At 43.1% G+C, this 23,555-nt stretch overlaps 1 protein-coding gene across 3 annotated transcripts in view; it reads right to left on the bottom strand.

The window, feature by feature from the left end:
• The window catches only part of TET1 (tet methylcytosine dioxygenase 1), a 142,638-nt gene that overhangs the window by 83,010 nt on the left and 36,073 nt on the right, over window positions 1-23,555 (bottom strand). For 2 of the 3 annotated variants that reach the window (XM_032138640.2, XM_032138650.2), the window contains exon 3: window positions 20,965-21,018. In XM_032138640.2, coding sequence (XP_031994531.1) covers window positions 20,965-21,018 — 54 coding nt within the window. Of the gene's footprint in view, window positions 1-20,964; window positions 21,019-21,231; window positions 21,496-23,555 lie in introns of those variants that run through there. The other variant, XM_058436299.1, reaches the window with a different exon arrangement.

The following is a 23,555-nucleotide window of genomic DNA, read 5'->3' as shown; positions in this document are numbered from 1 at the left end:
AGAAAAGTAGTGATATATGCTACAACGGATAAACTTGGAAAAGATTATGCAAAGTGAAAGTCAGTCACAAAGTATCACGTACTATATGATGCCATTGTTTGAAATGTCTGGAATAGGCAAATCCAGAGACAGGAAGTATACTAGTGGTTGCCAAGGGCTGGGGTGAATGGAAGGATTGGGGAATGACAGCTAAGGAGAACAGGGTTACTTCTTATGGTAATGAAAATGTTCTAAAATTGATTGTCATGGTAGATGCACATTGGTGAATGTAATAAAAGCCACTGAATTGTACACTTTATTTTATTTTATTTTATTTATTTTTATTTTATTTTTTTTTTTTTTGAGACGGAGTCTCGCTCTGTCGCCCAGGCTGGAGCGCAGTGGCGCAATCTCGGCTCGCTGCAAGCTCCGCCTCCCGGGTTCACGCCATTCTCCTGCCTCAGCCTCTCCGAGTAGCTGGGACTACAGGCGCCCGCCACCACGCCCGGCTAATTTTTTGTATTTTTAGTAGAGACGGGGTTTCACCGTGGTCTCGATCTCCTGACCTCGTGATCCGCCCGCCTCGGCCTCCCAAAGTGCTGGGATTACAAGCGTGAGCCACCGCGCCCGGCCTATTTTATTTATTTATTTATTTTTGAGACAAAGTCTCGCTCTGTCGCCCAAGCTGGAGTGCCTGGCTCACTGCAATCTCCGCCTCCGGTGTTCAAGCAATTCTCCCTGCCTCAGCCTCCCAAGTAGCTGGGATTACAGGCCCCTGCCACCACGCCTGGCTAATTTTTGTATTTTTAGTAGAGACGGGGGTTTCACCATATTGGTCAGGCTGGTCTCGAACTCCTAAACTCAAGTGATCTGCCCAGCTCGGCCTCCCAAAGTGCTGGGATTACAAGAATGAACCACCATGCCCAGCCTGAATTGTACACTTTAAATGAGTGAATTGTATGGTATACAAATCATATCTCAATGAGACTGGGGAAATCAGTCATCAAAACTCACTGAATAATATACTTGTGATCTGAGTATTTCACAATATGTAAAATTCACTTCAAAAACTAATGACACCTGCACAGCATGTTAAATATAGCTATTAGTGTACTGTGTACTGCAAATTTGCTGAGACAGTACATTTCAAATATCCTCACCATAAGTTATTTAAGGTGATAAACATGTTAATTAGATTAATTTTCCACATTGTATTCATAAAAATGCAATGTTGTTTTGTACCCCATAAATATACGCAACTATTGTTTGTCAATTTACAATAAAAATAAACTTTAAAAATAATCCTGTCATTCAAAATGAATGGGTGTGGTTGGGTGCAGTTGGCTCACACCCGTAACCCCAGCACTTTCGGAGGCTGAGGTGGGCAGACTACTTGAGCTCAGGGCAAAAAAGTGAGACCCCTCTGTCTCTACAAAATATATATATATATTTTTTTGAGACGGAGTCTCGCTCTGTTGCCCAGGCTGGAGTGCAGTGGCGTGATCTTGGCTCACTGCAAGCTCTGCCTCCCGGGTTCACGCCATTCTCCTGCCTCAGCCTCTCCGAGTAGCTGGGACTACAGGTGCCCGCCACCACGCCCAGCTAATTTTTTGTATTTCTAGTAGAGACAGGGTTTCACCATGGTCTCGATCTCCTGACCTCGTGATCCACCCTCCTCGGCCTCCCAAAGTGCTGGGATTACAGGCGTGAGCCACCGCGCCCGGCTACAAAAAATATTTAAAAAGCCAGGCATGGTGGCGAGCATGTGTGTTCCCAGCTACTTGGGAGACTGAGGTGAGAGGATCACTTGAGCCCGGGAGGCAGAGGTTACAGTGAGCTGAGCTTCTACCACTGCACACCAGCCTGGGTGACAGAGTGAGACTCTGGCTCAAAAAAAGAGAATAACGGAGGGGGTGGACATATGTGTCTATACTACACATATGTAACTATAGAGATGCTTGTATGTATATAGACTATACCTAGAAGCATACCCACAAAACTATCAAGACTATGCACCTCTGATATGAGACTAAGATTGAAAGAAGGGAGGAACAAGTATACAGGAGAATGCTTACTTTTCCTTTATACCTTTAATTCCTTTCGAAAATTTAAAACTACTATTAAATGAATTCATTGAATTTCTTTTTACTTAATTATTTATTTGCTTTTTAAGAGACAGGGTCTAGTTCTGTCACCCAAGCTGGAGTGACGTGGCAAGATCATAACTCATTGCAGCCTTGAAATCCTGGGCTCAAGTGATCCTCCCAGCTCAACCTCCGAAAGTGCTGAGACGACACCGTGTGCTACCAGGCCAGGCCCAGATTTCCTTTTAAATCACACTGATTAATCTGCATTTTCTTTCGTAACAAATTAATTTTGATTACACTTTGACATATTGCCCTTGGATCATCAGTTGTACATAGGATTGTACTATACTTATGCTATTATAATAAGCTAAAAGTTTCACTCAGAGGTAATTTTTGTGTTTGTACATGCCCTGAAGGGCATTTTCTGCTATTTGTTTCCTATCTGGTACATAAACAAATCTTTTTTCTTTTGTTCACAGCTAGGTGGTCCCAGATTGGAGGAGTAGGTTGTCACTGATTAATTGGTTATCTTCTATTTTACTTTATCTCCATTGACTTTCAGAATTGGGCTTCTTTTGTTTGTATTAAGGTCCTGGTAAGATAAAGTTGTGTGGAAGATAAGAGCAGGAAGGGCAAGATAAAGAAGGAATGAAGTCTATGTCACATTCCCTTGGAATTCTATGCCTAGTTAGCCTCATTCCCTAATACCTATTTTTTTTTTTAAAAAAACATCCCAGTTACTACAGCCACATTTTATCATACAGTAACCTGACTCCAACTTTCTCAAACCAAACTTAGCCATTTTAACTACACCGTGCAATCGGATATTGATCTAGTTTAAATGAGGGTATAAACTAGATTTCATGAGTGGAGTGACACAAGAAGCCATAGGCATTTTTTACTATTACTTAAAAGGTTTCCTCCTTTACTCTTAAAAACTCAAGAGGTACCATTGCTATGCCCTCCCCACCCCCCAGAATTCAAAGCCAGGTATGGTGACTAACGCCTGTAATCCCAATGCCTCAGGAGGATCACTTGAACCCAGGAGGCTAAGGCTACAGTGAGCCATAATTGTACTACTGCACTCCAGCATGGACAACAGAACAAGACACTCTCTCTAAAAAAAAAAAAAAAAATGAGGCAGGAGAATCACTTGAACCCGGGAGGCAGAGGTTGCAGTGAGCCGAGATGGCACCATTACACTCCAGCCTGGGCAACAGAGCGAGACTCCCTCTCAAAAAAAAGAAAAGAAAAGAAAAGAAAAGAAAAGAAAAGAAAAGGAAAGAAAGAAAGAAAGAAAGAAAGAAAGAAAGAAAGAAAGAAAGAAAGAAAGAAATTCAAGATGACGTAAAGGTAACATGGTACAAAATAAAATGTTTGGGTTAAAAATAGAGTCCATTGGCCAGGCGCGGTGGCTCATGCCTGTAATCCCAGCACTTTGGGAGGCCGAGGCGGGTGAATCACCTGAGGTTGGGAGTTTCAGACCAGTCTGACCAACATGGTGAAACCCGCTTCTACTAAAAATACAAAATTAGCCAGACATGGTGGGGCATGCCTATAGTTCCAGCTACTCAGGAGGCTGAGGCAGGAGAATCACTTGAACCCAGGAGGTGGAGGTTGTAGTGAGTCAAGATCATGCCATTGCACTCCAGCCTAGGCAACAAGAGTGAGACTCCGTCTCAAAAAAAAAAAAAAAAAAAGATCCACAATGGATGCTAAAAACCAATGAGAATTAACAGTATATTGACATAGTCTTAATGTATCTTCTCAGGCTGGGCTTGGTAGGGTGTCCCTGTATCCCCAGCATTTTGGGAGGCTGAGGCAGAAGGATCGCTTGAGGCTGGGAGTTCGAGACCAGCCAGGGCAATGTACCAAGACTCCATGTCTGTAAAAAGTTTAAAAATTGGCCGGGCGCAGTGGCTCATGCCTGTAATCCTAGCACTTTGGGAGGCCGAGGTGGGTGGATCACGAGGTCAGGAGATCGAAACCATCCTGGCTAACACGGTGAAACCCCGTCTCTACTAAAAATACAAAAAAAAAAAAATTAGCCAGGCGTGGTGGCGGGCACCTATAGTCCCAGCTACTCGGGAGGCTGAGGCAGGAGAATGGTGTGAACCCGGGAGTCGGAGCTTGCAGTGAGATCGCGCCACTGCACTCCAGCCTGGGCGATAGAGCGAGACTCCGTCTCAAAAAGAAAAAAAAAAAAGGCTGGGCGCGTGGCTCACGCCTGTAATCCCAGGACTTTGGGAGGCCCAGGTGGGTGGATCACGAGATCAGGAGATCGAGACCATCCTGGCTAACACAGTGAAATCCCGTCTCTACTAAAAATACAAAAAATTAGCTGGGCGTGGTGGTGGGCACCTGTAGTCCCAGCTGCTCAGGAGGCTGAGGCAGGAGAATGGCATGAACCCGGGAGGCAGAGGTTGCAGTGAGCCGAGATCACACCACTGCACTCCAGCCTGGGCGACAGAGCAAGACTCCGTCTCAAAAAAAGAAAAAAAAAAAAAGTTTACATATTATCTGGGCATACTTACATGCACCTGTAATACCAGCAATTTGGGAGGCTGAATTGAGAGGATTGTGTGAGCTCAAAAGTTTGAGACTGCAGTGAGCTGTGATTGAGCTACTGCATTCCGGCCAGGGTGAGAGTGAGACCATGTCTCATTTTAAAAAAAAAATTCTCAAAAGATTGCTTAATTACAAAATGAAAGACTAACTTAGTACTGGAGAAACCTGGCAGATATACCTTAACCAAGTGATCTGTTAAGGTCATAAATTGACATTATGTGTCTCCAGATACGATGCTGCAGAGATCACAAACTCACTTCTGTGATACTCTTGTGAAAATGCGTAACTTGAATGTAATCATCAGCAAATGCAAAACTCAATTTGAGGGAAATTCTTCAAAATGAGGAAAATTCTTCAAAATGAGGGAAATTCTTCAAAAATAGCTGACCTGTACACTTGGAAAATATCAGATTGAAAGACTAAAGAGATATAGGAACTGAATGCAATGCATAGTGATCATCTGAATTACAAGGTATTAGGACAATTGGTGACATCTGAATAGGTTCTGATGCGTAAATTATTATCTGATGAGATAATAGCATTGTATCAATGTTAATTCCCTTATCAGTAGATTAAATAATAATAGCATTGTATCAATGTTAATTTCCTTATCAGTACATTAGTACATTAGATAATAATAGCATTGTATCAATTTCATTTCCTTAATTTGATGATTGTACAGTAAGCTAAGTAAGATGTCCTTATTTACAGGAAATACTCTAGTAAGGAGTTTAAAAAACACCATTCTTAGGCCGGGCGTGGTGGCTTATGCCTGTAATCCCAGCACTTTGGGAGGCCAAAGCCGGCGGATCACCTGAGATCGGGAGTTCGAGACCAACCTGACCAACATGGAGAAACCCCATCTCTACTAAAAATACAAAATCAGCCAGGCGTAGGCTTAGTGGCACATGCCTGTAATCCCAGCTACTTGGGAGGCTGAGGCAGGAGAATCACTTGAACCTGGGAGGTGGAGATTATGGTGAGCTGAGATCGCGCCATGGCACTCCAGCCTGGGCAATAAGAGTGAAACTCCGTCTCAAAAAATAAAAAATAAAAAACACCGTTCTCACCTGGACGCAGTGGCTCATGCCTGTAATCCTAGCACTTTGGGAGGCTGAGGCAGGTGGATCACTTGAGGTCAGGAGTTCGTTACCAGCCTGGCCAACATGGAGAAACCCCATCTCTGCTAAAAATACAAAAATTAGCCAGGCGTAGTGGTGGATGCCTGTAGTCCCAGCTACTTGGGAAGCTGAGGCAGGAGAATCGCTTGAACCTGGGAGGTGGAGGTTGCAGTGAGCTGAAATCGTGCCACTGCACTCCAGCCTGGGCAACAGAGTGAGACTCCATCTCAAAAAAAAAAGAAAAGAAAAGAAAAGAAACACCATTCTGAAACTTACTCTCAAAGAATTCAGGGTAAAAACTATGTGTGGAGAGAGAGAGAGAGAAAAAGAAACCTCAGGGTAGGGTATAAGGGAATACTGTGTACTATGCCGGGCTGGGTGCAGTGGCTCAAGCCTGTAATCCTAGCACTTCAGGAGGCCCAGGCGGGTGGATCACGAGGTCAGGAGTTTGAGACCAGCCTGGCCAACATGGTGAAACCGTCTCTACTAAAAATACAAAAATTAGCCAGGTGTGGTGGCACACGCCTGTAATCCCAGCTATTCAGGAGGCTGAGGCAAAAGAATTGCTTGAACCTGGGAGACGGAGGTTGCAGTGAGCCGATATCACACCACGTTGGAGTGCCAACATGGGCAAAAAAGTAAAACTCAAAAAAAAAATGCCATAAAAATTTTAAATTTTTTATGAAAACACACAAGAAAGAAGCGAGAACGGCTGGGTGTGATGGCTCACGCCTGTAAGCCCAGGAGTTTAGGAGGCCAAGGTGGGTGGATTGCTTGAGCTCAGGAGTTTGAGACCAGCCTGGGCAACATGACAAAACCCTGTCTCTATAAAATATACAAAAATTAGCCAGGTGTGATGGTATCCACCTGTAATCCCAGCTACTTGAGAGGCTCAGGCACGAGAACTGCTTGAACCCGGTAGGTGGAGAATGCAGTGAGCACACCTGTAGTCCCAGCTAGTCAGGTGGCTGAGGCACGAGAATCGCTTGAACCTAAGAGGTGAAGGTTAGGTTGCAGTGAGCTGAGATCATGCCACCGCGCTCCACCCTGGATAACAGAGCAAGACTCTTGTCTCAAAAAATTAAGAAGTGAGGAGACAGGATACTTTTTCATTTCAGAATTTAGCAAATCACATTTCTTGGGCAGTGAATTTGACTGAGTTTTTTGAAAAGTCAGGACAGAAAAATACATTTTTTCCTTTCTCCACTTTTGAAGGAAAACAGTATTTATACTGTTTTTTATTTCTGACCACAAATAGCACATAAATTAATCTTCAGTATTTCCCCCTAGAAATTCTATTAAGCAGAAATTAGCTGTTAGACCTTATAGTATAATTGTATCATTTGTGATAATGCATAGCATCTTAGAAAATGTGGCCCAACTAAATCAGCATGGTCAGCATGGTCCTAAGTTGTTTTAGTGAAGTGATCAAATATCACAGGCTTTAAATAAACCCTGGACAGGTGGATTAAATTTCTCACGAAATGTTCCAATCTTCAGTTCAGCTATTTTACACTATCCATTAAGTGAGAGCATAAACCAGATTTCATGGGTGGACGGACAAAATTAACATATTGGAATAGCTTCTACTTATCTTAATCAGCAAATAACCTTCAAATAAGGTTCACCAAAATACTTTAACCAGCAATTTTTTTTTTTTTGAGACGAAGTCTCACTCTTGTCCCCCAGTCTGGAGTGCAATGGCGCAATCTCGGCTCACTGCAACCACTGCCTCCCGGGTTCAAGCGATTCTCCTGCCTCAGCCTCCTGAGTAGCTGGGATTACAGGTGCGCACCACCATGCCCAGCTAATTTTTTGTACTTTAAGTAGAGACAGGGTTTCATCATGTTGGCTAGGCTGGTCTTGAACTCCTGACCTCAGGTTATCCACCCGCCTCGGCCTCCCGAAGTGCTAGGGATTACAGGCTGAGCCACTGTGCCCGGCCAGCCAGTAGTGTTTTTGTGAGTGCTTCCCCATTGCTCTATTATATCATTACTTATTTTTTCCATGTTGTTTTTTCAATGAACCAATGATTAAGGCATTCTTTTATCTTCATTCCCTGAAACCACTGGGGTGGATGCAGCAGATCAATTTAATCTGAGTTTACCCAATTACATTATTTTTTCCAATCTGCTAATCTCCTCTAATTAGGAACTTTGGACAGTCTCCAACAAAGACTCCAACAGTTAAACATAGATTGGACAACCTACCTGAAACTTACTGAGATTTAGTGTCAGTTACCCAAATCAATTGACCTTCAAATCAAAAGATTTTGTTACAAAATGGAACAAGTAGTCTATGCAACCATCATCAAAAAGAAAGACTTTTCTGTAGGTTTGGGTTCTTTTAAATGTAACATGTCAGAGAAAAGTTAATCAAATTAAAATAAATGTATTAAATATGTATCTTGATTTGCCATAGCAATTAATTACAGAGACTATCAAGGCTGGACCAATGATTTGAGGAAGTTGTTTTTCCTTTACACCAAGATGCCATTACACAAATTTTGTAGTTCTGACTTAACTGACTAAAGTTAAGCTATAATGTGTTATGAATTCAATTATTCATTAAAAAGATAAATGTATTGAGTTGTAAACACAAGGTATTCTGTTAGACACTATGGAGAACAAAAAGGTGAATACTACTCTACCCTTAAAGGATTTGTAACGATTAATAAAAGCAGCCAGGCATGGTGGGTCACGCCTGTAATTCCAGCACTTTGGGAGTCTGAAGTGGGCAGATCGGTTGAGCTCAAGAGTTCGAGACCAGCCTGGGCAACATGGTGTAAACCCGTCTCTATGAAAAACACACAATTAGCTGGGCGTGGTGGTGTGTACCTGTAGTCCCAGCTACTTGGGGGACTGAGGTGGGAGTATCGCTTGAGCCTGAGAGGTGAGGCTACAGTGAGCCGAGATCTCGCCACTACACTATGGCCTGGGTGACAAAGTGAGACTCTATCTCATAAACAAAACAAAAACAAAAAACCCCCACACATATAGAATAATAAATGCAAATAAAAACTTAAGCAAATTAATAGACTATAAAGGACTTTATTTTATTTTTTAGTTTTCAAACTGGATCTCAACATGTTTTGCCCAGGCTGGTCTCAAACTCTGGGGAACAGTGGATTCTCCAAACTTAGCCTCCCACACTGCTGGGATTATGGAATTGGGTCCTAGTACCTGCTGATCACATTAAAACAAAATGATTGACAGGGCCCGGTGGCTCATGCTGGTAATCTCACCACTTTGGGAGGCTGAGGTTGGTGGATCACCTGAGGTCAGGAGTTCGAGACTAGCCTGGCCAACATGGTGAAACCTCGTCTATACCAAAAATACAAAAATTAGCTGGGTGTGGTGGTGTGCACCTGTCATCCCAGCTAGTCAGGAGGCTGAGACAGGAGAATCACTTGAACCCAGGAAGCGGAAGTTGCAGTGAGCCAAGATTGAGCCACTGCACTTCAGCCTGGGTGACAGAGTGAGACACTGTCAAATAAAAAAAAAAAAAAGAAAACGACAAGATATGCCTGATACATCATAAGTAAATTAAAACAGAAGTGACATTTTTAAAAGGAATGAAAAGCTGTTGAATATAGGCTTATATTTTTCAATAAGGCTATCAAGTGAATATACTAAGAGGAAATAATATTCTTTTCTTTTCCCCTCCCTCCCTTCCTTTCTTCCTTCCTTCCTTCCTTTCTCCCCTCCCTCCACCCCCCCACCCCCCAAGCTACTCAAGGAGACTGAGGCAGGAGAATCACTTGAACCCGGGAGGCAGAGGTTGCAGTGAGCCGAGATGGCACCATTACACTCCAGCCTGGGCAACAGAGCGAGACTCCCTCTCAAAAAAAAGAAAAGAAAAGAAAAGAAAAGAAAAGGAAAGAAAGAAAGAAAGAAAAAGAAAGAAGGAAGGAAGGAAGGAAGGAAGGAAGGGTGGACAATTGGCCTAGGCTGGAGTGCAATGGCATGATTACAACTCACTGCAGCCTGGAACTCCCAAGCTCAAATGATCCTCCCACCCTAGCCTCCTGAGTAGGTGGAATGACAGTCATAAGCCACTATGCCCAACCCACTTATTTTTTTCTTGAACAGATGGAGTCTTGCTATGTTGCCCAGGCTGGAGTGCAGTGGTTTTTCACAGGAGCTCTCATAGCATACCACAGTCTTGAGTTCCATAGTTCAAGCAATCCTCTTGCTTTAGCCTTCTGAGTAGCTAGGACTACATGAGTGTGCTACTGCACCTGGCTGAAATCCACAGTTTTTGGAAAGGTCACTTTTTTTTTTTTTTTTTTTGAGAAGGAGTCTTGCTCTGTTGCCCAGGCTAGAGTGCAGTGACACAATCTCAGCTCACTGCAGACTCCGCATCCTGAGGTCAAGCGATTCTCCTACCTCAGCCCCCTGAGTAGCTGGGATTACAGGTGCCCGCCACCATGCCTGGCTAATTTTTGTGTTTAGCAGAGACGGGGTTTCACCATGCTGGCCAGGCTTGTCTCAAACTCCTGACCTCATGATCCACCGCCTTTGGCCTCCCAAAGTGCTGGGATTACAGGCATGAGCCACTGCGCCCAGCCTAGTTCACTTAATATTTTTATGAACATAAATTACACCTTTACTTGTAATTACAATCACTATTTAAAAATTACTAGCTGGGCAAGGTAGCTCATGCCTGTAGTGCTAGTACTTTGGGTTTGCTTGAGCCCAGGAGTTTGAGACCAGCCTGGGTAACATGGCAAAACCTCATCTCTACAAAAAATATAAAAATTAGGCAGGTTTGGTGGTGCACATCTATGGTCCCAGCTATTTGGGAGGCTGAAGTAAAAGATCAATTGATCCAGGAGGTCAAGGCTGCAGTGAGCCATGATCACACCACTACACTCTAGCCTGGGTGACCGAGGAAGACCTTGTCAAAAAAAAGTAGAAACAAAAAAACCACAGTATGCCAAGCGGTTCTAAACATTTAACATATTTTGTGTGTGTGTGTGTGTTTTTATCTTTTGAGAAGAAATCTCCCTCTGTCACCCAAGGTGGAGTGCAGTGGGCGATCTCAACTCACTGCAACCTCTGCCCCCTGGGTTCAAGCAATTCTCCCACCTCAGCTTCCCGAGTAGCTGGGACTACAGGCAACCACCACCACACCTGGCTAATTTTTGTTATTTCCCTTTTTTTAGTAAAGATGGGGTTTCACCATGTTGGCCAGGCTGGTTGAGCTCCTGACCTCAAGTGATCCACCGCCTCGGCCTCACAAAGTACTGGGATTACAGGCATAAGTCACCATGCCTGGCCTTTTTTTTGTTGTTTTTTGAGACAGAGTCTCGCACTGTCACCCAGGCTGGAGTGCAGTGGCGCAATACCAGCTCACTGCAAGCTCCACGTCCCGGGTTCACATCATTCTCTTGCATCAGCCTCTCAACTAGCTGGGACTACAGGCGCCCGCCACCAAGCCTGGCTAATTTTTTGTATTTTTAGTAGAGATGGGGTATCACTCTGTTAGCCAGGATGATCTCGATCTCCTGACCTCGTGATCCTCCTGTCTCGGCCTCCCACAGTGCTGTGATTATAAGGGTGAGCCACCGTGCCCTGCCTTATTTTTTATAAATATATAGAGATATAGTTTTGTCATGTTGCCCAGGCTGGTCTCAAACTCCTGAGCTCAGGCAACCCACTAGCCTTAGCCTCCCAAAGTGCTGGGATTACAGGTATGAGCCACTGTACCCTGCCTAACATATTTTAAATAATTCACTCAACTCCAAATAATCCTATGATATGGTGTATATGTATATAAAATATTTAAAAATAAATAAATGAAATATTTTGAAATGCTCTCACACACTATATATATGTAAAATAACCAAACTCCTAGAATAAGTTTATTATTTAATATCTGATTTCCTAGAATTATGAAAATAATCTATTCTTTAATCAAATTCATGTGACATCACTAAATTTTACACATAGATGACAAAAACTTCAGAAGTACAGAAAAGGAGTTACTATTTAAAACTTTGGGTCAACACTTGAGGAGGCTAAGGCAGGAGGATTGCTTAAGCCCGGAAGTTCAAGATCACCCTGGGCAACACAGGGAAACCTGGTCTCTGCAAAAAATTTTAAAAATAGTCAGGCTTGGCCGAGGGCAGTGGCTCATGCCTGTAATCCCAGCACTTTGGGAGGCCAAGGAGGGCGGATCACCTGAGGTCAGGAGTTCAAGACCAGCCTGACCAACATGGAGAAACCCCGTCTCTACTAAAAATACAAAATTAGCCAGGTGTGGTGGCACATAGCTGTAATCCCAGCAACTAGGGAGGGTGAGGCAGGAGAATCACTTGAACCCAGGAGGCAGAGGTTGCAGTGAGCCAAGATCACGACATTGCACTCCAGCCTGGGCAACAAGAGCGAAACTCCATCTCAAAAAAAAAAAATTTAGTGGCCGGGCGCGGTGGCTCACGCCTGTAATCCCAGCACTTTGGGAGGCCGAGGCGGGCGGATCACAAGGTCAGGATATCGAGACCATCCTGGCTAACATAGTGAAACCCAGTCTCTACTAAAAATACAAAAAAAATTAGCCGGGCGAGGTGGCAGGCGCCTGTAGTCCCAGCTACTCGGGAGGCTGAGGCAGGGGAATGGCGTGAACCCCGGGGGGCGGAGCCTGCAGTGAGCCGCGGCACTGCACTCCAGCCTGGGCGACAGCGAGACTCTGTCTCAAAAAAAAAAAAAAAAAAAAAAATTAGTCAGGCTTGGTGGCACACACTTGTCATCCTAGGTACTCAGGAGACTGAGGTGGGAAGATCACATGAGCCCAGTAGGTTTCAGCTGCAGTGAGCAGAGCCACTGCACTCTAGCCTGGGTGACAGAGTGAGACCCTGTCATAAAAACATATAAACAAATGGCCGGGTGTGGTAGCTCAAACCTGTAATCCCAGCACTTTGGGAGGCCAAGGCGGGTGGATCACGAGGTCAGGAGATCGAGACCATCCTGGCTAACACGGTGAAACCCCGTCTCTACTAAAAAAATACAAAAAATTAGCCGGGCGTAGTGGCGGGCGCCTATATTCTCAGCTACCCGGGAGGCTGAGGCAGGAGAATGGCGTGGACCCAGGGGGTGGAGCTTGCAATGAGCCGAGATCACACCACCGCACTCCAGCCTGGGCAACAGAGCGAGACTCCGTCTCAAAAAAAAAAAAAAAAACCACCATATAAACAAACAAAACTATGGGCCAGGAATGGTTGCTCATGCCTGTAATCCCAACACTTTTGGAGGCCAAGGCAGGAGGATTGCTTGAATCCAAGAGTTTGAGACCACCCTGGGCAACATTTGAGACTCCTCCTTTATATTAAAAAAAATTTTTTTAATTAAAAAATAAATATGGCCGGGCATGTTGGCTCATGCCTGTAATCCCAACACATTGGGAGGCCAAGGTAGGCGGATCACCTGAGGTCAGGAGTTGGCGGCCAGCCTGGCCAACATGGTGAAATGCTGTCTCTACTAAAACTACAAAAAATTAGCTGGGCTTGGAGGCACACACCTTTAGTCCCAGCTACTCAGGAGGCTGAGGTAGGAGATTCGCTTGAACCCAGGAGGCAGAGGTTGCAGTGAGCCAAGATCGCACCACTGCACTCCTGCCTGAGTGACAAACCAAGACTCCATCTCAAAAATAAATAAATAAATAGGCCGGATGTGGTGGCTCATGCCTGTAATCCCAGCACTTAGGGAGGCCAAGGCGGGTGGATCACGAGGTCAGGAGTTCGAGACCAGCCTGGCTAAGATGGTGAAACCCCATCTCTACTGAAAATAAAGAAAATTAGCTGGGCGTGGTGGCAGACGCCTGTAATCCCAGTTACTCAGGAGGTTGAGGTAGGAGAATCGCTTGAACCTGGGAGACGGAGGTTGCAGTGAGCTGAGATCACACCACTGCACTCCAGCCTGGGCTACAGAGTGAGACTCCATCTCAATAAATAAATAAATAAATAAATAAATAAATAAATAGGACACTGTCGGCTTGGCACGGTGGCTCATGCCTATAATCCCAGCACTTTGGGAGGCCAAGGAGGGCTGATCATGAGGTCAAGAGATTGAGACCATCCTGGCCAACATGGTGAAACCCCAGTCTCTACTAAAAATACAAAAATTAGCTGGGTGTGGTGGTATGCACCTGTAGTCCCAGCTGCTCCAGAGGCTGAGGCAGGAGAAATGTTGAACCCAGGAGATGGAGGCTGCAGTGAGCCGAGATTGTGCCACTGTGCTCCAGCCTAGTGACAGAATGAGACTCTGTCCAAAAAGAAAAATGACACTGTTACCTCTGTTACCCACATTCTCTTGCATAGGCCATTTTGGTTGGCAAACCTTACCATCAAATCCTTGAAAATGTAATATATATATTTATATTTATATATATAAACTTATATATATTTATATATTCTATATATAGAGAGAATATATATATTCATATATATATGAATGACATTGCAAGACATTCCATTATTAAAAATATTTTACTTAAAAATGAATTAAGAAGGCCAGGTGCAGTGGTGCATGCCTGTACTTTGGGAGCCTGAGGAGAATGGATCACTTTGAGCTCAGAGTTCTAGACCAGCCTGGCAAAACCTTGTCTCTACAAAAAATACAAAAATTAGCTGGGCGTGGTGGTGTGTGCCTGTGATCCCAGCTATTTGGGAGGCTGAGGCTACAGAATCTCTTGAATCCGGGAGGCAAAGGTTGCAATGAACCAAGATTGCGCCACTCCACACCAGCCTGGGCAACAGAGTGAGACCTGTCTTAAAAAAAAAATTAATAAATACTTAAGATCCAAACAAAACTTAAATAAAGTTATTAGTTGGCTCTTTTCATCTGACTCGTGAGAATATATTCTAGTCAGTAAATGGAGAGCTATACAGTAAAGAAAGTACAACTCAGAAACAGTATGAATCCGGCACTATCAAAACACAAACATGTACCAGATGAGCCTAAGCACTCAAGATACAAGGCATATGTTCTTTTGTGGACTAGGAAGAATTCAAGTCTTTTTTTTTTTTTTTTCCTTTAATAGCCTGAATGAAATTTTCCTTAAACCCGTCCAACTCCATTTGGCTTTTATTCACTTTGATTCTCTGTTTGGGATCATTCCTAGAAATCATAGAATGGACATGAGTCTTGAGTCACTGGAAATATACATGCTCCAGTGATAAACGAATGCCTGTGTATGAGCTGGTTTAGTGAGAACTCAGCCCTGAAATCCAGTCTGATCTCTGGGCAAAATGCTGTATTACAGTTTCTGGGTATACCAACCAGAAGCCCATGTGTCTTTGATTGTGTGAATAAACACTGATGGGTGAGCACACGTCCTTAACAGTTTTTGCCAGTTTATGACAAAATGAGTTCAATAAAGAACATGTTTTGTCATAAAACTAAATTATTAAATTTCTATGACCTTCCTGTGTTCTGATATTATCTTCTTCCCATTTTTAAAAATTAAAGCTGGTATTCCCTTGTGAATATTTTCAACACCCACTCTGAATTTTTTCCTCACTGGCCCATTAAATCCAGAAGTCTGGGATTAGTTGCCTGGGACTATAAGGAACTATCAAAATGACATGTTTTTTTTTTTGTTTTTGTTTTGTTTTTGTTTTTGTTTTTTTCCCCTGAAGAATGGTCAAGCTTAGTATTTGATCTAGTACTTAAATTTGCAACATGTTGCTACAAGTAATAGAATGTTGCATTATAACCCTCTGTTTAAAAACTCTAAAGAAATTACTTTAACAATGATTTATTTTACTAACTGAAACAAAGTTATAGACAAATAAGCAGAAGAAAATCATTAGCAACTATGTTATCTTTCATTTGTAGGGTTTTTTGTTTGTTTGTTTGAGAGGGTGTCTCCCTCTGTAGCCCAGGCTGGAGTGCAGAGGCACAATCTGGGCTGACTGCTACCTCCGCCTTCCAGGTTCAAGCGATTCTCCTGCCTCAGCCTCCCAATTAGCTGCGATTACAGGCACCTGCCACCACACCTGGCGAATATTTGTATTTTTAGTAGAGACAGGGTTTCACCATGTTGGCCAGGGTGGTCTTGAACTCCTGACCTCAAGTGATCCATTCGGCCTCTCAAAGTGCTGGGATTACAGACATGAGCCACCGAACCTGGCCTATTTATAGCTTAATAGAATTTTAAAATAAACAATGTAACTCAATTGTATCTAATTTAGTAATTTTAGCAGGGAAGGGTGGCTGTTATCCTAGCTACTCAGGAGAATGAGAAAGGACAATAGTTTGAGCTCAGGAGTTGAAAACCAGCCTGGGCAGCACAGCAAGACCTCAGCTCAACAAACAAACAACAAACAACAAACAAACATAACCAGAGTATAATTTAGTCCTTTTAAATCAGCACTGGTCTAGGATATATAAATATAATTTATGGGCTAGGCATTGTTGCTCATGCCTGTAATCCCAGCATTTTGGGAGGCTGCAGTGGGCAGATCACTTGAGGCCAGGAGTTTGAGACCAGCCCGGCCAGCATGGCAAAACCTCGTCTCTACTAAACATACAAAAAAATTAGCTGGGCGTAGTGGCACATGTGTGTAATCCCAGTTACTTAGTAGGCTGAGGCAGGAGAATCATTTGAACCCAGGTGGCGGAGGTTGCAGTGAGCCAAGACTGCACCACAGCACTCCAGCCTTAGTGACAGAGTGAGACTCTGTCTCAAATAAATAAGTAAATAAATTCAATAAAAACAATTTATAAATGATGGGAATGTTAAGTAACTTTCCCTAGATAATGTTTTCCTTCATCATCTCGGCAATTTTTGCTTGTTTCCTCACTGTAACCTCCGCCTCCCGGATTCAAGCAATTCTCCTACCTCAGCCTCCCGAGTAGCTGGGATTACAGGCATGCACCACCACGCCTGGCTAATTTTGTATTTTTAGTAGAGATGGGGGTTTCTCTGTGTTGGTCAGGCTGGTCTCGAACACCCAACCTCAGGTGATCTGCGCACCTCGGCCCCCCAATGTGTTGGGATTACAGGCCTGAGCCACTCGCCTGGCCCCACTTGTTCTTTATCAGCATCATCAAGGAATGAAGGAAAAGAGAAGAGCAAGTCAGTGCTGAACCCTGCAGCAAGATCCCTTAGTTTTCATTTTGCCTTTTTAAAATCATCCTCTGGAGACACTCTCCTGGTTTAATATCCACTGACATTTCTTTATATTTGTTCACCCAGCTCTTCCAAATACTACTCTGATGATATTTTATAATTCAATAGTTAGAAAATATTCCTTACCAGCCAAAAAGACTATCTAATTACAGAATGTATAAATGCATCCCCTCGAGGATGCTCATGCTTATTTGGAAATAATTTTAGATTTACAGATGAGTTGCAAAAATAGTATAGAGTTCTTATGCACTCTTCAGCCATCTTTGCCTAATGTTACCATCTTATGTAATCATGGTTCTAGTACTATTGTTCACCCTACCATACCACCCCTGTGGTCACTAGTCATGCTCAGTATGTTGTTTTCCCTTCCAGGTCTACATTCCACCTTCCATAACCCTCTTACACATCCCAGAAGGCTAACCAGCGTGTACTGCATCAGAGGTCTCCCCTTTCACTCTGGCTCCCCATTGGGATCAACCAATCAAAGCAGCAGGAGACTGGAGAGCAGGGCATTTATCCCACACCCACCACACACTTGTCTCCTTGCAAGAGCATCTCTTTACCAAAGGCTCCAGCCCATGCTTCCTCTACTCAGCTGTAGCTACATTACCTGGTTCCCACTCACCATCCCCCTTCAGGCCTAGGATTAGTAATAGCTCTGCCTTCATTAGATATGGATTTCTTCACCATCCTTAGTTCTTTCCTTAACCCTCCCCACACCATTTAAAGTAATTCCTTTATTAAACTCTGTTCAAACCAATTGACTGTGCTGTCTGATTTTCTCCAGGGACAACAACTAACAATCTAACAAAATTAATATTATCTTAAAATCGACTTTCTTAAAGGGAGTATCCACTCCTACTCACCTGCCCCCACCACACACACACAAAATAAAAGTTATTTACACAAATGTTTCTTCCAAGAGGAATTCCAAACCACGTCACTCAAAAGGCCAAGTTCATGATTCAAGGGCTGGAATTAGACCACACCTCTACCTAGATCAAGAGTCAAGGAAATGCTTGTGTTTCCAATAATAACATTGCTAACAAGATGTCATCTATATATGAAAATAACTAGTGATCACCAATAGGCTTGAATAGGAAGTTGATGCTGAGCTACCCTCACCCACCACTGGTGCACCATTAGCTGATACCCATTCTGGCCTTTAGAGTGCTTTGGCCAGAACTGTCATTTCAGCTACAGGAAGAATCTCTAATCAGGATTTAGATCACTATCTAGTTTTTAATTTTGAAGTACAATAGAATGAATATAGGTATAAATATGGATAATAGTGTTTTTTTGGGGGGGGGGGAGAGACAAGATCTCATTCTGTTCCTGAGGCTGGAGTGCATATAGCTCATGTGATTATAGCTCATTGCAGCCTCCAACTCCTAGGCTCAAGCGATCCTCCCTCCTCAGCCTCCTGAGTAGCTAGGACTAGAAGTGCACACCACCTCACCCAGCTAATTTTTAAATTTTTCATACAGACAGGATTTTGCTAGGTTTTGCAGGCTGGTCTCAAACTCCTGGCCTCAGGCAATCCTCCCACCTTGGCCTCCCAAAGTTCTGGGATTACACAGATGAGTCATCATACCTGGTGGATAATAGGTATGTTTTTAAGAGGAGAGGGATATTAAGACATTCCAGCCAATTTCAGCCCCGCAACTGGATTCAATAGTTATCAGGTTCAGGTCAGTGTAGGATGAAACAAGTCTCAAATTCTATACCCAACTTCTTGAATCAGGTTCTTCACGTATCTAACTACTTTCTAATAGATGATGAAAATGAAAAGTCAATCAGGATATCTGCAGCATCCACCCTGACAAAGAGTAAATGATCCAGGAGATTTCAACATCTAAGAGGATAACGTCAAAGAAAGCAGACTAAATTTCTGGAATGACGCCAAATGTAAAGACAGCAAATTATGATGGAAGACCAAATCATAACCTGTGAGATTCCCATCACTGGTCCCCCAGGTAGCATGCTCCTAGAATGTTGAAGTCCTCACTCATGAAACCTCAAGCTGACAGTTGTATTCCTCTCCCACTCTCCCTCCCAAACACAGGTTTCATTTTCTTATGTCTCCTATAGGATTATATAATATTCTACATTTGCTCTATGAATTTTATACACATCAAGCTAAAATCTGAAAGTTTTTTTTAGCATTTCTACTGTGAAGCAAAGAAACAAAGCTTTCTTTGGATGAGAAAAAAAATTATGTCTAACAGAAAATGTGGAAAACCATTTTTAAACGCCAACATCAGAAATTTTTTTTCCTTTTAGAGTATTTTCCTGCTCTTGTACAATAATTGCTAACTATAGAGGAACGTGAGCAACAATTTGTTTCTGCTTGCTGTTGCAGATGAAATGTGGCCACCCACAGGCACTTTTATTCTTTTTCTTTTAAGTCAGAGTCCACTACCATGATTCCAAAAAGCAACACATGGCATATTTACTTTTTAAATTTATTTCAGGTGACAGGACACTCACAATCTAACAAGATAAACATAGAATTAAATTGCATTCCCGAAGTCCAATTCTACTTCCTAGCCAAGGCAGGGGAAGACATAGATACTAGGTTTGGTCTATATTAGTTTCTCCACATAGTCTATCCCTTTCTCCTGCTAACCCCCATCACAACCCCCACAAATGAGAGCCATTTTTAAGAGTAAGACTAAATCTATTTCTCACAAAATGCCTGAGATGGATATAGCCAACACAAAGTATAGAAGGAGCTTTTAATGATAAACTTCTATCTTTGTTGGAAGGAAAAGGAATAAATGGGGGTTGATGGATCAACACAAAGAAGAAAAACAGAAAAGGGTTTAATTTACCTTGAGAATAACCATGATTCTATTTGTCCAGGCCCAGTGAAAATTTGTGTCAAGCAAGTTCATTCATTTCACAGTGCCTAGCACATTGCTGACTGTGTGGTAAATATTAAATAAATACTTGTTGGTTGATGTAACAGGTACATGAAAATGCTGTATATACACAGGAAGCAGAAACTCAATGTGGTCAGGCAAATTTGAAAGCAGGGCAAGGTTTGGTTCTCCGTGTCAATATTTTCAAGTTACACACTCGGGCAACAAATGAAATAAAATTCTGCCACATTCATAGTTCAACATGTTGTTCCTCTTTGAGTGCTAAAACTTTATATGTAAAAAAGGAAAGCTAGGATTAGGTAAAACTATTTTAAATTAAATGTACACAAAATAATTAAAGACAAGTCATTTTATTGCTTAGTATTTCTTCATGACTTTAAAAGGTGGCTTGCAAAGGTTGCTTACATTTGTAATAGCAATACACCACTTAAAATCTTAAACACATAAGCACCTATTTGCTAGACTAAAGCTAGCCTTGAACTTTTAGTGATGCCATATGCTTTTAAATTAACCCTTCTAAATACTGTACAAATCTCATCACACAGACTGTGAGCTTATAACTGAATTAGGTTACTTACTACTAAATACTCATCAGGCAAACTATAGAAAATAAAGAAAACATGCATATTCTTATGGCTCCATGAAAGCCAAAATTAAAGATGATATTATGAGAATTTGAGATTAAACACTATAATTTGGCTGTAAGATCTCCATGACTTACATATTAAATTTAATTAAAATCTCTAAGGACCTTTTTCTTTGGAAAAGAATCATACATTTTAAAATAGCCTTTAATGGACAGTCTATTAAAATCACAATGGATCATAGCTGTCAACTTCAAATAGTGCCTTTCTTCTAAAGGGCTTAAGTTTACACACTGGTGCAACACCACAAATGCAGATGCTACAAAGGGAGCTATAAAGAAAAACAAATTTTATTCACAGCACTCTGCATACAAACTTTTCTTTCTGTAGACTTGTGTGGAGTTGAAAATAAAGGATGCTAATATGCACATTATGCAGCACATCAAAAAAAAAGAGAGAGAAAACACTTTAGTTGAGTGGAAATTCATCCATCTACTGAAAATCTGGGAGAATTCACATATGCTATACTCCAAATATACCCAAGTGCAGAAAAATACTATATGAAATGGAAAAATAATGAAATATTATTTAATCAACAGCTGATTACCTTTAAAACTTTGGGCTTCTTTTCCCTCTGGGGCCTCTTGTTTTCCTTTATAACCTAAAAAAAATCAAATTGCAAAATAAGCCTCTGTTTAAGAAATAAAATTAGCTCCCACATCCCCAAAATTTTTGGCTATTTCTCTGTAAAACTATTTATACCATTTAAAATCATCAACATGTTTGCTAGGCAGAACCTAAAGAGCTTATGTAAAATGTATACTTTAAAAGTCACTAAAAAAAAATCTTGCATAAAGATGAAGTAGGGAAATACCCTTTTTTCCCCTTAAAGTCTGTCTTAATTAGCCTCTGCATTCTTCACAGCGAAGCCCACGAGGTAGCCATCTTGCTTGCTTCTGCAGAGGAAGCCTCTACAGTGGAACAGTTCTGCAAACTGCTTTTTGGTATTATTATCATGGTGTTTAAAGGCAGCCCTGGCCTGCCAGCACTGTAGACGTGCTGGGCATGCCTTTTGCAAAAACAGCCCCACAAAGAGTGCAGCCAATGGCAATGCAGAGCTTAGCAACTCCAAAGTGATCTTCTCAGCCTAGCCCTTCCTAGACAAAGGATCTCCTGTGCGGCTCGGCTCTCACCACAGGACACAGGCAGCCACAAGCTGCGACATGGAGTTCGCTGCAGAGGATCCGGTCGCGCCGAAATCACAGGAGGCTTCAGCAAAAACAATGCACACAAATCCCCCAGGTCACCACCATTGGATCGATGGCAGAGCCTTCCTGATTAGTAACCTCTTGGCAGCTCCGAGGGCAGGTCTGCATGGGGGAGGGGTGCGCTGTTCTGCCTCCAATGTACAGGAGACATAACTGAGCCTAGGGGGGCATTTGGGCTTGCTGAAACTCTGGAAGGTATTGTGCATTTTTACTTTATAAGGCAAGGCTAAATATTGGCGATATTTAAGGCAGGGAGGTTATGTGAGGACAGTGTAGGCTCAGCTGTTGGGCTGCGTGTCTCATTCCTTGGGAACCACACCTCTTTGCAGCAGGCGCTTTGCCCAGAAACACAGCAATTTGATTTCTGTCAATAAATGTCCAATGACAATGGCGAATTAAAAAATAACAGTAAAGCCACTGAAGAGGAAAAGGACGGGATGAGGACAAAAAGAGGGGGAGGAGTTTTCAAAATACACTTGCCACTCTGAGTGGCTAGAGAAAAAGGATTTTCTCTCTCTTGCTCTGGGCATTTCTGATGACCTTCATTTCCAAATAAAATTTCTCCCCTACGAGAAGGAAAATTCGGACTCATATCTTTGGGACAAAAGGACACCTTTGGCTCTTCTGTATCCCAAGATCAACTGTCACTGAGCATCTATATCCAGACCTGCCAAGCAAGTCCCCACGTGGGGCCGGTCCGTGCACCAGACTCGCGGTCAGACAGAACCACCCACTTCCTAGGGATCGGGACCTGAGCCAGGAGTAAAACAAGCCACCATCTCCCGACACACACCTGGACTGCCCCCACGCCCAGTGGGTGGTAGGCAGTGGGACAACTGGCACCACAGCTGGCACCTGCCAGACACTGGGAAAGACTGGACCGGGAGCCGTGCCCCCCACGACCCCTCTTAGCCACCTGGCATTGCAACAGCGGCAGCAGAGCAGGGCAGCTGTGGAGAGCTGGCTGGTCTCAAGGTCACTGCCAAAATGCAGTGCAGAGGGCGGTCACAGTCCCATCACAGCCACCTTGACAGCTGCACAGATCTGGGTAAGACAGCCCTAGCTCCAGCCTTGCAGGGCCAAAGTTTCAGCAGCACATTTGGGGGATTGGCAGGAGGGCCTCCCCGGCTGCTCAGCCAAAGATGGGTTTTCCACTTGCAGTTGGATTCAGAACAGATTCCCACAACCAGAAATCAGGAACAGAGTGAGGGCCGGAAGGCCTGCATTTCATCACCCTTAATTCCTCGCCTTTCAGTTTGCCACAAAAGCATGCTTTCCGTGTTGGAACGTGAAGTCCGGCATGCGTTGTTTTTCCACTTTTAAATTACCTCTCACTCACCCACCCCTCACCCACATTTTTAACAAATTCATGTAAGAAAAAAACTACTGGCCGGGCACGGTGGCTCACGCCTGTAATCCTAACACTTTGGGAGGCCGAGGCAGGAGGATCACCTGAGGTTAGGCGTTTGAGACCAGCCTGGCCAACAGGAAACCCTGTCTCTACTAAAATACAAAAATTAGCCAGGCATGATGGTGGGTGCCTGTAATCCCACCTACTCGGGAGGCTGAGACAGGAGAATAGCTTGAACCCAGGAGACAGTAGTTGCAGTGAGCACCACTGCACTCCAGCCTAGATGACTGAGCAAGACTCCATCTCCAAAAAAAAAAGAAAAAAAAAAACCTAATGAATATGGTGTTCTCAACTCTTCCTTCAACACTTGTAACAAAACCAATGGACTCTGATTATGCACATCCACCAGTGCAACTTTGAACACACTAAGCCCACACTATCTATAAGAAGCTCTCTGTGAGGAGTAAAGCAGCATGGAAACAGGCAGAAAAATAATCAAATACAGTAAGATTTGAAAATAGGTTGGCCGGGGGCTGTGGCTCACGCTTATAATCCCAGCACTTTGGGAGGCCGAGGCGG

Source organism: Hylobates moloch, unplaced genomic scaffold (genome assembly GCF_009828535.3).
Source record: "Hylobates moloch isolate HMO894 unplaced genomic scaffold, HMol_V3 SCAFFOLD_3, whole genome shotgun sequence".
NCBI classification, from domain to species: Eukaryota; Metazoa; Chordata; class Mammalia; order Primates; family Hylobatidae; genus Hylobates; species Hylobates moloch.
Note: the sequence above shows the minus strand (reverse complement) of the source record. Positions and strands in the feature narration are given on the sequence as shown.